The sequence below is a fragment of the Crocodylus siamensis genome, chromosome 11 (assembly GCF_052110815.1).
Source record: "Crocodylus siamensis isolate JL-2025a chromosome 11, ASM5211081v1, whole genome shotgun sequence".
Classification (NCBI taxonomy): domain Eukaryota; kingdom Metazoa; phylum Chordata; order Crocodylia; family Crocodylidae; genus Crocodylus; species Crocodylus siamensis.
Window position 1 is genome coordinate 51,435,534 of NC_143405.1, and position 13,667 is coordinate 51,449,200.

At 43.5% G+C, this 13,667-nt stretch overlaps 1 protein-coding gene across 1 annotated transcript in view; it reads left to right on the plus strand.

Moving 5' to 3' along the window:
* Window positions 1–13,667, plus strand: part of NR2C2 (nuclear receptor subfamily 2 group C member 2) — a 93,142-nt gene that overhangs the window by 21,388 nt on the left and 58,087 nt on the right. The window contains exon 2 of the mRNA XM_090022687.1: window positions 2,652–2,735. Coding sequence (XP_089878813.1) covers window positions 2,676–2,735 — 60 coding nt within the window. The 5' untranslated portion in view covers window positions 2,652–2,675. The remainder of the gene's footprint in view (window positions 1–2,651; window positions 2,736–13,667) is intronic.

A 13,667-nucleotide genomic window follows, 5' to 3' on the forward strand; every position in this document is an offset into this window, starting at 1 on the left:
CCTGGGCCTTAGGCAAGTCAACTCTATTCTCGGGCCAGTTTTTAGTCTTCACAAGAAAGACTTGTAGCCAAACTTTCTTTCTTAAAACATTAAGAAAGAAACTGCTCTACCTCTGAGCTGCTTCCCAGCATTTGCCTTCTGAAGTTTTTAGCCTATTTTGTGGCTCCTCCCCATCAACTGGACATCAGTTGCATGTGGCCCAAAGCCTCCCAGCCAAGCAAACCGTTATCTGCTCATCTGCAATTGGGTTCCAAGCCCCTTGTGGGGTGGAGGGAAGAGCATCTCCTTACAGCAGTCTGGCCCTGAATATAGCTTGGGCTAACTGCTGAACCATATTCAACTACAACCCCTGCAAACATCGTCAGTCAGTCACCATCTTAGCTCAGAATATTGTCAGCTTCTGGTCCCCTCAAGCAATGAATACATTTCCCTTAGCTAATCCACTTCTAAATAGATGAGAACCTCAGTATTAAAACATCTAGTTATAATTTTGGCATTTGCTAGGTATATGCATATGGTGCGTTTCTCCTTCCATTGGGAAGTTATTTCTCCCTCCCCACCCTCACTTTATATTTGAAGCAGAATATTGTGTTTCCCTCGCTTTATGCGGGATTTGTATGTGTGAATTCACTCTTATGCGATGATCCTTTTTATACCAAAAATTCGTTATATGCAAGGTAAATTCACTCTTATGCGATTGGTGTGGTGGAAGCCCACAGTCAGCTGCCTTGTGCAGTGCATTGTGGGAGTGACGTGCACCAAACTAGTCTTCTATGTGGATCTGTGCTCCTCGCTTGCTGTCTGTGACACGTGGTTCTGTAGTTGCTATCTCCATTATGATAGTGCCCTGTGCTTGTGTGTACTGTCTGCTGTTGGCGAATACCAAAATCGTCTTGTAAAAGTGGTAGAAATGGGTCTGGGGGTCGGTACAGTCGAGGTCTTGGAATGTATCTCTATTTGCTACGTTGTAAAGTGCGTTCCATTTATGCAAGTTCAATGGAGTTATGTGCCATTTTCCAGGAACTCTTGTATAGCATAAAGCGAGGGAAACCTGCATCTGTCATGTTAGAAAGATACAATGGTAACATGTGAGTCAATCCATGCTATTTAACAGCATAGCTCATGATAATGCTACAATAAAGTGATGCAGCCCCAAATTATAATTCCTAATGTAAAAGTTGAAAAGCAGTGAAAGTAAACACTGAAGATGCCTTCGGTGAAAGCTAGAAATGGACTTGTTGCCACTGTTCCACATGGAGCTTATGATTTTTCTGGCATCCACTGAAACGAAGGTCATGACTTTTTGCTGAAGATTAGTGAAAGATGAAAAGTCAGAAATATTTATCCCTAGTTTCCATGCTCTACCAGTGGCTTTTCCCTGTTCCTGGTCAATTTTATGCTTGACTAAAGTATACAGCATTTGTCTGGGACCACAGAGAGAAAAATATATCTGTGGAAAACTAGAACCTTTGTCTTTCTTCTTTAATATCTGTTGGCCAAAAATGTTTGCCATGCTTCCCATTTCTTTTCAAACAAATGGCCAAAAGTTTAAGTATTGTTGATTGGGATTTCAAACCCTCTGAGTAGCAGGTGGTTGGGTGTAAAAATGATATTAGACATGTTGGAAACTGCTTAACAAGCTTGAGAAAGAGAAGGGCAGGTTCTGGGTTTCATCAAGCACAGTATTTTGTTGGCCTGTTGACTAAGTGATCGTTGGTGTTTCCTGATACTTCACTGTGTAGGGCTGATTTACAAAGTTTCAAGTATTAATCATTGTAAAATACATGTAGTTTCTGCTTGTTAAGTTTCCAGGAGAAGCCACAAAAGGCACTTGTATTAAGCAAGTATTAACAGAGAAACAAACTCTTATTTAAGGTCTATATTTTAGAGTCTTTCTGGACATGCTTTTCTCCTGGTCTTTTTTTTATTTTTGCTTTACATTATTTTGGATTTATCAGACTATGAACCTGCAGTTGTATCAGAAGTAGGAAGCAAGTACTCTGAAATATTTTCTTCTCCCAGTGATACTAGTGTCAAAGGATCATGATAAGGTAGATAACTCAGTAGTTAAAGATAGAAAGGATGAGTTAGATAGTCCCATCTGTTTTCCTTTCACTGCAAGATTGTGTTTAAAAAATGCATAATAGCAATCTCATAGAATGGCTCAGTAAAACTGTTCTCCAATACCATTTTTAATAACCATCTTTCCTGCACTACAAAAAGACATAGAAGCTATTCATTTAATTGTTATGTTTTCTCTTTTCATTGACTAGGAATTAAGCCGAGCTTTTTAAAGAACTGTGAATTCCACAAACAGGATCAATAGTTGAAGTTCAAATTTGTCCTTTTTCATTTTAAAAATGAACGTTTCCTCTCCTAGTTTTAAATTGTGGGGCGAAAATGTTAAATGAGTTGATTTAAAAAGAAAAGTAATAATGTTATTCCTGCAATTTTCGAAGGTCTTGGTGTTTTGATAACAATATTCCCCACCTAGGCACTAAATCTATGCAACTGCTTGCTTATTTGTCAGATTCATTTGACAGTGGTGGAAATTCACAGTAAGCTGCATCATATATTTAATATTACTTAATAATGACAAGAAGTCTAATTTTTCTTTGCCTGATGGAAGTTGCTGGCATCTTTCCAAACAGGTTCTCTAATGATCTTGTTTCACCATGGCAACCAATATGGAGGTGCTGGCTCAGCAGATAGTGGAGACACAGCAGGTGGCTGAGGTGAGTGACAGTATCTGCCGCACTTGCTTTTGAATGGAAAAATATGCCTGTGTGTTTTGTTGTTTACAACTGATCTGATGGGAAATAGAAGGTATTTATAGAACAGCAGTTCCCCACACATGTGATGACATGCAAGGCACCAAGCCAAAGTGCGGTTCAGTCACCATACTTCATTTTAGTGGACTCAACTGGAGAAGTGCAAAAATAGGACACTTGCCTATGATCTGCATGTAAAATTGATTGATTGTTTTACAGCATTCATAATACGAAATAAAAGAGATAAAACAATGCTTTTGACCGGCACGTAATTAATACGTGTTTCTACATTTCACTTGATACGTCGCTTAAATCTGGAGCCTTGGTTCAACTACTTAGTGAATGTGGTAAACTGGCAGGGATTTTAGTAGATTAGAACTCAGATTTGCCTCATGCCTATAGCCATAAAAGCACAAAAACAACTTTAAGGTGATGTCAATTAATGGCCTTACACATATCCACTAAAGCTCTAGAAGGTAAACATTAACCTTCTAGAGCAGGGGTGTCCAACCTTTTTGAATGTAGGGCTGGATCATGAACTTTTTATCACACAGTGGGCCGGCGAGCCATATTCAAAGACCTCACCAGAAGCGGTATCACATCACACCCCCCCACCCTACCCCCCAAAATGAAAGTACAGTGTTTACTTTCGTTTCCCATTGCAGCACCTTGGGCCTCAGAAAGCGGCTTGGTGGGCCGCATGTTGGGCAAGTCTGTTCTAGAGCCAGTTCATCAGCATTGAAAATCAATGTTATTGTAGCAATAGAAGATAACCTTTGTGTTTTCTCCAGTTAGCAAATATGAGTGAAGTCCTTAGATATATAGAGCTTTAGATTATTTTTTAATTTTACTTGGCTTAATTTCTTTCTACCGTCTGTCATATCATTAGGGGATTTTGTACGTGATGTGTATTCGGGAGTCTGCATTTTTCAACAGAAGGCTGCTTAAGCATATGAACAGTTTTGCCAAATTGCCACACAGCCTCGCCAACTTGCCGGGCTACTGATATTACTAGGGGAGCAAGATTTTCTTGGCCAGTACTGATAGCCAATTATTAACCAGCCATATTGCCCCAAACTGATCTGCTAACTGATGTTTAGTAATAAAGCTCATTGAATGTTTTTGTTCAAGTGCCCCCACCACCATTTCTAAGCATGGGGACGCTGATACAGGAAACACAGCAGCACTTTAATTAGAGTGGCTTTTGGAGCAATTCTAAATAAAGCAGATGCTCCCTGTTGGGGGATAGATTGTGCTGCACACAGCGGCAGGTGGGGGAGCAGCTGCCTCAGCCCCTGCCCTTCAGGCTTGGGTAGGCTGCCTGAATCTGCCCACAGCTTTGTAGTTTCTGGGTACTTTAACTAGAGTGGCTCTTGGAGCCTCTAGTTAAAGCCCCCTCCCACCCCCACTACTGGGCAGAGCACATGCAAGAGTGCTCCATGCTACTTGCAGGCCCTCCTCTTCAGGCTCAGCCACTGGCAGTACTGGGGGTGGGGTAGGTTAGGAGGGCTATGGCCACCCCAATATTCGCCTTAGCGCCCCCCACCTGTAGCCGCCTTTCCCAGCATCACCATTGCCCACCCCCGCACAGCTGAGTCTACCAGCCAACCCTGCGCAGGTGACCACACAAAAGTGTGGCGCTCCTGGCAGGGGCATCGCCAGCTTCTTCCCAGTGGGGAAGCTGAGCTTGGAGTGGGCAGGAGTGAGGCGGGCAGCAACAGTGCTGGGAGGGTTGGCTACAGGGGGCTAAGGCGAATTTTAGGGAGGCCATAGCCCCCCTCAAGCACCCCGGCCCCAGCCCTCTTCCACTGGGAAGAGGCTGGCACCACCCCTGGGCTTGGGGCAGCTGCATGAGCCTGAGAGTGTCCAGGGCTGGATGGTCTACAGGTACTTTAAGTAGAGTGGCTCTCAGAGTCGCTCCAGTTCAGGCGCCACCACTGCCCCCTCCGGGGATACTCCCCCCTGGGGGAAGGGCCCTGCTGCATGGGGCGGGGGCAGGAAGCTGCTGCCTCAGCCTCTGCCAGGCTCTGCCCCTGGGGCGCAGACCCTGGGCATCATGAGTTAAGTCACGCTAGGCCAGGCTGGGCAGCTGCACCCGCCCCAGTTACCTCTGCTGCATTCGCACCTTTTACAGCAGCCAAACCAGCCTGCAGTCTGCGCTGCACCACATTCTGCTCCAGCTCAGGCCTCCCGCCAGTGAGGGGATGGTGTATCCAGGGTTACTGCAGTTTGTGGGAGGGAACCCAGGTGTCCAGGGGGCCCCGCCATAATTAATTATCAGATAACATTATCCACTACAATGGCCCAAAAAAAGCCTATAATGTTAATTTTCCTTTTCTTAGTGCTGATCTGATACCCAACCATTATAATGGTGCACCTCTAGATATTACTCTGGCAGACTGCCTGCCTGTTTAGTTCTTGGACCCCTGACCCCAGGGACCCCATACCTAGTATCATAATTGGTTAGGTCTGGGCTTTGCTAAAGGGGTGGGTGCTAAAATGGAATGGGGTGGGGTGTGGAAGAAGGAACTGTCACTTTTTTCTTTTTGCCCCATGCATCCACAGCAAAAACACAGGTGACATCCCCACCTGTAGCTATAAACCTCCAACCCCTGCACTGTGTGCTGTGCTGTCATCACACAGGGTGCAGTACTGGCCAGTTATGCCTCTGTCCTAACCCGCTGACCTATAATTACACTTTGAAGACCCTAGGAGCTGTATGTGCTAGCTAATCTTATGTGCTAAAATACTTTTGGAAATTAGTTTGAAAAGGCAAATTTAATATACAAAACCTCTTTCTATAAAAGTACAATGGAATCATGTTTAAGGACTCTAAAAAATTCAACACATGAAAATTTCACCTTGGAAACTGCCAATCACATTTACACTTGAATTTGCTCTCCAAGATGTTTATATGGCAAGTTTCAAGTTTTTCCAAACTGGTCATAGAAAAATTTGAAAATCAAAATGTATAATGAAAACACTGGCAGATCCTTAACTATTTTGGCATGAATGAGATGCTGTTATCACATTTAAGGCACATAAAATATGCGACTTTTGTAATTCCCTGGACAGGAGAATGCACCGTGGTAACATAGTGTGCTGGTTGTATCTTGCCGCTGGAGAGATTGGTCCTACCCAAGAGGATGTGAAGCTCTGATTTTCTTCCTGGCTAGTGGGTAACTAGAGGGTTTAATCTCTTCATGTTATTAGATTCCTCCTTAACTTTATATGCCTGTGCTGCATAACATGAAGAGATTTTTATTCATGGGAAAATACTTATAAAAAACAACATTGTCAAAACATTTGTTAATTCTTAATGAGACAATGTTACTTTTAAATCTTGAGCCATCTTTTTATACATGGTTGGCTGCTTCCTATGTTTTCTTCTAAGTTAGATACATTTTTTAAATCCAGTTTAATAAATGATTCATCTTTTTGAAATACAATAGAGATGGGTATTTGTATTCCAAGTAGTTTTTTGCCAAGAAGGGAGAAGATTAATTGGTTTGAATAGTGTAAAAATTTGGCCTTGACCTTAAAAAATGAGAGCCTTTCTTCCAGAAGTTAGATGTTTTATCAAGGAAAAATCAAAGGAGGAAGGAAAAGACAGTCATTAATCATATACTGCTCCTGAGATATGAATTTTAAAGTGGGTAGGTGTGGACAAGATAATTTAATGCAAATGCTGACATATTTAGTTACATATACAGAAATTTCTTCAACCTGACTGCTCTTTTGTGTTGGTTGAGAACTCAGATGCCAAGCAACAAATCAGGGTGTCTTGTAGGAAGAGGGTCATCAGTGCAGCTTTTTTCTCTCACTGTTCAGTAATTTGTCAGGTTTTATTTCTCTGAGTTACTAACTTACAGTGACCACTAATTAATACTCCGTAATAAACATTAATAGTGAGGAACATAGTATCAATATTCATGGTAGGAAAGATTTTCTGAAGGTGCTCTTGTGATACTTCATCTAAGGAGTAATTCAATCTGGCTGCATCTCCTTTTCTTTTCTTTATAGCAAAGCATTGTTTGTTGTTTCTCCAGCTCCTCTTTTCAGAGGACTTTCTTTTTCCCCCTTTCTGGAGACATGGGCTGTTATTTACTGGGTTTTATTCATGGCTCATAGGGCTTAAGAAAAGCTAGGATATTTCTTAAGGATTTTCTACAGTTGCTTCACTTCCTGAGTAGCTTAAAAAAAATATCATGTATATTTAACCAGTATGTGTAAACTGCAAATGCTGCTTTATTCAGGGCTTTCTGTGGGGCTCTGACTATACCTTCTGTCACTGGTTTAACATAGGACTTGGAGGCCACTTGAGGCTTAAAGTGGGGCCCTGGAGAGTGGCTCTCTTGAAAATTGAGTTTGTTTTTACTAGGTTAGGAATTGAAAATATGTTCCCTAACCTGTGCTTGTCATTTTTAAACTGAAGTGATTTGAACCATAGCTGTGCTATGGGGAGGAGTTGGAGGCCTCGCCTCCTACCTCTTCTTGTGCAGGATCTCAAACATCTCTGACCTGAGAAGGAAGTACTCTAAGCAGCTGGTGGTACTTTCCCTTCTGAGTTCCAGCTGCTCATCAACTGACTGACTGCTGCATCCCTGTAGATGGAGGTGAAAGTAGCACTAGATGCTTTGTCACCTGCTAGACTGTAAAAGCCTCAGGAAGAAAAGATAGATGTTTCACTGACTCTGCCAGAGTTTAGGTGAGTGTCTTGCAAGGGACAGGTCTCTTCCCTTGGGTAGCTGTCTAGTTCAGGAGGTGGGGGGAAAGGGGAGAAACTCAGAGCCAGAAAGTAGTTACAACTCTCTTATTTACCATCCCATTCCTGGTTAAAACTTCTCTAATTTTTATCAGTTGACTGTTGTACCCCAAACTGTGCAGCAGACTGGCATAGCTGAGAAATGCAGGACTCTTACCACCATTCCTCCCTGGCTGCATCAGGCATTGGAGAGAAGTGGTACAAGAGTGGTTTGCAAAAGCTCCCTGCCTGCTGGAATCATACTCATGCCAAGTTAATCGGCAGCTGCAAGCAGGCAGTTGACTTGCACTTGTCTTCATAAATGAGGAGGATTTTTGAAAATATTTGAAAAAGGAGGAGGAATTTTGAAAATAAACCACCCATGACCTTCCAGAAGTATTGTATTTTGCCTTCAGACTGAAAAAGATGGAAAGAGCTGCCACACAGAGTATTGGCTCAGAAAGATTCAGACAATGCTGATTCTTACCTCTTTTCTTCAGCTGTATACTTGCTCTAAAATCCATACTGCTGCTTTTTGCCCCAGTTCATGTCCCTGCACATGAGGTTAATACAGGGAAAAATGCTCTGGGTGGGGTGGAGGAGACCAGCACCTTGTTTGGCCCCAGGAGCCTTACTTGGAGTCCTGGGGGCCTCCCAGCACTCCAGCAGTGGCGATCTGGGCATGAGGAGCCTGGTTGGAAGCCAGAGCCTGGCTCTGGCTGCTGGCCAGGCTCCAGTTTCGGGTGGCGCACACTGCTGCCAGATGTGCCACCCCACATTTTTTCTGCATTTTTTTAATACCAGGATTTCCCGGTATCTAAGTTTGGCTCCGTGCTGCAAATATGCAGCATGGCGAACCAAATCATGTGCAAGGTATGTTCTGCAGCGCTTCAACAGCCTTTGAGGCACCACAAAATGCATATGCATGCTCATGTGGATGCAGCCAGTGATGGCAAAAAGCTGTCATTCTGATCTGGTGAGACTTTCACTTTGGAGTAAGGAGTGAGTTACTTCCCATCATTACGAACCATTTTCTTATTTCAGAATACATTTTCAAAGTGGACAATTGAATGCTAAAGTTTCTCAGTTTTAAAGGTCAGATTTCTTTACATCATGTTCTAGGACTTCACCTACCCACTGAATCACCAAAAGTGTGTCATTAAAGTTAAGGCCTGAGGGAATGGTTGTTAAGATGGCTTATGACTCTTAGCATCTTCCTGATTCTAGGGTCTGTGGGTGTGGGTGTACCATCTTGGACAACCCAAGGGAAGTTTCCAAGAAAGTGTCCACAGACCCTTTGGGGCACAGATGCTGTCCCGAGTCCTGTCAGCATTTCATGCTGCTGCCCTATTCCCTTCCACCCTTCACATAGCTCTTCCATTCTGATATACCCCTACACTGGATCTCCTGGGAGGACCCTTGTACAGTCCTGTAGTCTCGTGGGGGTGATCTTGCATTGCCAAGTCTGACGCTGTAACAAACCCTTATGGATAACACCTACTTCTCAGGTGTGAAACGTCTGGGAAAATTACCAAGAAATTCAAATGTTTTTGTTAAGGCTTATTGTTAATTCAAGAACTCTACTGCTTAGCTAGAAGGCAATGTTTATAGGAATATCAGGGATATCAGATATTTAACTGGAATACTTGTAAAAGTTTAGCTTTGTGAGAGAGAATTTGTAGGAAGTATTAATTTTCTGTGAAAGAGCTAATTGGTTTGGGTGTGTGGTTTTAGTTACTTCCTGGCTTAAGTTTTGTATGATTCTTTTTCCCCCTAACATTTAATAGGGCCTATCAAGATTATGGAATTTTAAGAGAATTGAATCAGTGTATTTAAGAAATACAAAATTTTTTGGCGTGTCATGACCGTTACAAAACACATTGCTTTTCTGATTTAAAGAGAAAAGTAAGTGACATTAGCAAAAGTATTCAGCTAGATTTCAATTAAAAAGTATTAACTCAAAGCCTGTTAATTCTATTGACTCTTGATATATTCATTAAATTCATTTCTCACATAATGTTCTCATAATTGATTTGCAGTTGTTTGCAAACTTGCATATAGCTAATTAAGCGTTTCATTGGTGACTAGGTTTACTAGCAATTTTCAAAATGATTTAAAATATTTAAAGTATTTAATTTTACTCTCACATCTAGTTATGACTGCTTTGTATGGAGGCTCCTAGTATGTACGTGTCTGGGTTTATTTAATATACAAATCATTTATTTAGTATTTTATAATGCGTATCCAGAAGATTGGGTTTATGGACTCAAAAGTTAGGAATAGCAGGGGAAATATGTAATGTAGGCCATTATTATGCTAGTGTAGGGGTATTCCATGTATATTTTAATAGTACTTTTTGCAGTCTAGTTTTAATTGATAGAACTGACATGGTAGATTTAAATAGTTGAGTATGTAACAATAACGTGTATGGGCAATAAAAAAATTAAAGTTTCGTGTTGTAATTTTGTAGTACTTGTCTGCATTCATATGAGGGTTGCAGTCATGTTCAGAAGATAAAATTTGCTTTTATTATAGATAACAGATTATGGGGTCAAAGGTCCTTCTGAATCCTCTGCCCAAGACATGTAGTTTTCTCTAGTCAGTAATACACAAGGGAAGGATCTGGCCAGCATTATGTCTGGCTGCTGTTCACTCTCCTCTCTAAAAACCAGATAGCCAGCTATTTAGAGCTTGTCACGGAGTGGGAGCCTATGAGCGGCCGTGTACTCGCTAGTGCCCCCTGCCGTGTCACTTAGGCAATCCAGCACCCTCGACTCGCCCGCCACGTCTTTGATCTTAGGTTCAGTATGGGAGGCTGCCTACTTGCACCTATGACACTGCGCTGGTATTGCCTCCGTTCCAGATGGGGTGCTCTCACCCCAGCCTTATGGGCAGTGCGTGCCTCCGACCTCCCCTTATAGCACGCCCCAAGCCTCGCAGCTCTTCCTGGACGTTGTCTGGTCCTGCACCCTACTGGTGCCCCCTGGGCTGGCCTACAACCAGCGCCCCTTCTCCGGCGTCCCTGGGCCTGACCCGCAATCCACGCCCTTTCTCCGGCGCCCCTTCTGGGCGTGGCCCCCTTGACTGGATTAACCCGCTATAATTGACTGGGCTCAGGCAGCTTAAGCCCTACCTGGCCCTTTCTGAGTCCTGTCCCTGGTGACCATCCAATTGGGCTTAGGCGGCCGGAGCCTTACCTGGCCCCTGCTGACCCCTGCCAATGATGGTTGTCCAACTAAGTGTGCCCTGGTAGGCTCAGGCGGCCGGAGCCCTACCTGGCCCCTTCAAAGTCCTGCCAATGATGATCCTGACAAAGTGTGTCCTGTAAGGCTCAGGCAGCCGGAGCCTTACTTGGCCCCTCTGGTTCCTAGGGCTCCCCTGCTGGTACGGGGACCTTCCAGACACCCCTTTAGCTCGCACCTGTCTTGGGTGCCTGTCAATGAAACTTGCTGCCCACCTTGGGGTGGCTTTATCAAGTACATGGCCCACCTGGGGCCTTTGCCGCACCTCTCACACCCACTGCCCCCTCTGGGTCCTTTGCCGCGCCTCTCCGGCACAAACCGCTGTGCCCCACCGGCATCACTTGCTGTGCCCCGCTGAGCTCCGGGAACCCCCAGCGGCTGGGGAGCCCCCGTGAGGCCTCCTCTCACCCCTACAGCCTCACCCGGTCCTCCGGTGTAATCATAACAAAACCGTAAGCCAAGCGGCTACAACACAAGCAAAAGCCCACCAGCTTATAACACAAACCACACACCGCGCTGGTTCTCACTGATACCTTTCTCAGGGCTCTCCCTCTCCCCTCGCATCATTGCAATAGTCAAACTGCCACCATAGGCTCTGCTGCTCAGCTCACTGCCACAGCACTCCTACTTATGCAGTGACCGGAGAGGAACTGCTTACAGGCGCCAACCTGAGCTGTTATAAAGGGCCTGGCCCTGCCCCCTTCCGGTCACCTGACCGGCTGGTTGCCCCAGCAACCCACAGCTGCGCTGCTCTGCTGCTTGACAACTCTCCTCTTATCCTTTAAGTCACAGGGCACCTCAGTGCCCCTGTGACAGAGCTGAGTTGACGCTTCATGGTCTTTGGCATCAGCTGGGTGCAGGGCTCCAACTTGTGCCTCTGGAGCAGCACATCTACTCTGCCACTGTCATAATAAATTGTAGGTTATCTCCTTTCTTCCCAAACCATAACATTTTAAATATTATCTTCCTCACACTAGTAAGGAAAAAAATTACTGCCACATCTAACATGTTTATTAGTTTGAGCTTGGGCTCATTGTTTATATAGGTTCACACTATAGTGCTTGGAGCTGATGTAATATTATCATGGCTTATAAAAGTTCTGTATAACTTGCAACTCTGTGTCAAAAAGAGAACCCGTATATTGACTAGCTCCACACATATTCCTGAGTTGTGTTCTATAAGCCTTTAATGTAATAAATTATGGGTTTTTTGCCATTATATGATTTTTTTTACCTTATTTCTTAAGCGCCTGTCAACCTGGAATCTTAGAGACAAATACAATTATATAAAAAACCATCATAGTTCCCAGGAAGTGTTCTATTTTCACCTCCTCCTGGGTTCAAGTTTTTTGTGTGTTTAAGTTCATGAAGGTGTTAAGAGAAGGAAGCATCACCTAAAAGTTGGGACAAATACTTTGATCTGAACAGCATTATACTTGGTTGCACAGCTGGCATATTGCCTTTCGGAACATGTCCCCTTTGTGCTGAAGAGTAGAATCTGAAACTTAACATTTCAAACTTTTACAAAAGTCCAGACTGGTATTTCAAGACAATCACTGAAAAATGTTCCTCAGTGGATCCTAAATGGAACACTCACTGGACATGTCTATATATGTGCTTTAATGTGCAGTAGCTTATTTTACTGTGCATCAAAGCCATGTGTGAAAAAACATGCTATTGTGCTAATGGGCAGTAAAATAGGCTATTACACTTAAGCATCACTTAAAAAGCGTGCACTTGCACTTCTGCACCTTAGTGCAGCCTAATGTGCATTAATTTAATACCTTACACTGGAGGTACTACTTTACACATTAATGTATGTGTAGACAAGTCAACTGTGTTATTTTTCCTCTGTGCAAACTTATTCCCATGGATCTTGTGATCTACCCTTTTTAGTGGTGGCTTTTTTTATTTGTTTTAGCAGCTGATAAGACCACTGATAGATTTCAGCTATAGTGTATGTAAAATGTTAACGAGCCATCATTCTTGATTTACCCAGGAAACAGTTTAGAACTGAGGTTAGTATTTGCACTGTTAATGTTAATTTGTATCTGTTCATCTTCTCCGTTCTTTTTAAGAAGGAAAAATTTGCCAAGGTTTGTGGACCTCTGTGTATGACATTTAATGCAAATGATTCAATAGCTAATTAGCATATAACCATAAACTTCAGTTTAACAACAATAGTGTGGAATTAGTGCTGGTGATACTTGTTGACTTAACAGTCCAGGTGACTATAGTCTTCTATTTATCTCCAAGGCAGAAGCTGGGCAAGCTTCCCTCGCATCCTGTCTTGCCATCAGTCTCAACCGTGACTTTCTTTGGGGTAGCATTAGCACACTTTGCAGAAAATTCTTGGCTTCTCTAGCTGTGTCCACATGAGCATAGACATTGCTTCTTTCAAGGACAAGAAGCAGCACAAGGTGTGCTGCTGCTGTTTGTCTCCAGGGAATGCCTGTGCCATACACCATCTGGTGTGTGGCAAGTTACCCTGAGTGGGGTAGGGGAGGCTAGGGCCAGCACTGGGCTGGCCTTAGCAACCTTACCTGGGGGCCTGGGGGCCTTTTGGGGCTGCAGCAGTAGCAATCTTGTTGCACAGAGCCTGGCTGGCTGGCCAGGTTCTGGTAAATATCACCAACAGATGATTGCAAAAGGGCAAATAGGGTAACAGTAGTGCCCATCTTGAAGAAAGAGAAGATCCAGAGAATGATAGACCAGTCAGCCTCACCTCAAGGAATCCATTTTTAAGTACTTAGAGGGAAAAAAGGTGATAAGGAACAGTCAACATGGATTCACCAAAGGCAAGTCATGCCTAACCAAGCTGACTGCATTCTGTGATGAAATGACTGGCTCTGTGGATGGTGGGAGTGTAGTGAATGTGATATACCTTGACCTTAGCAAGGCTTTTTGATAC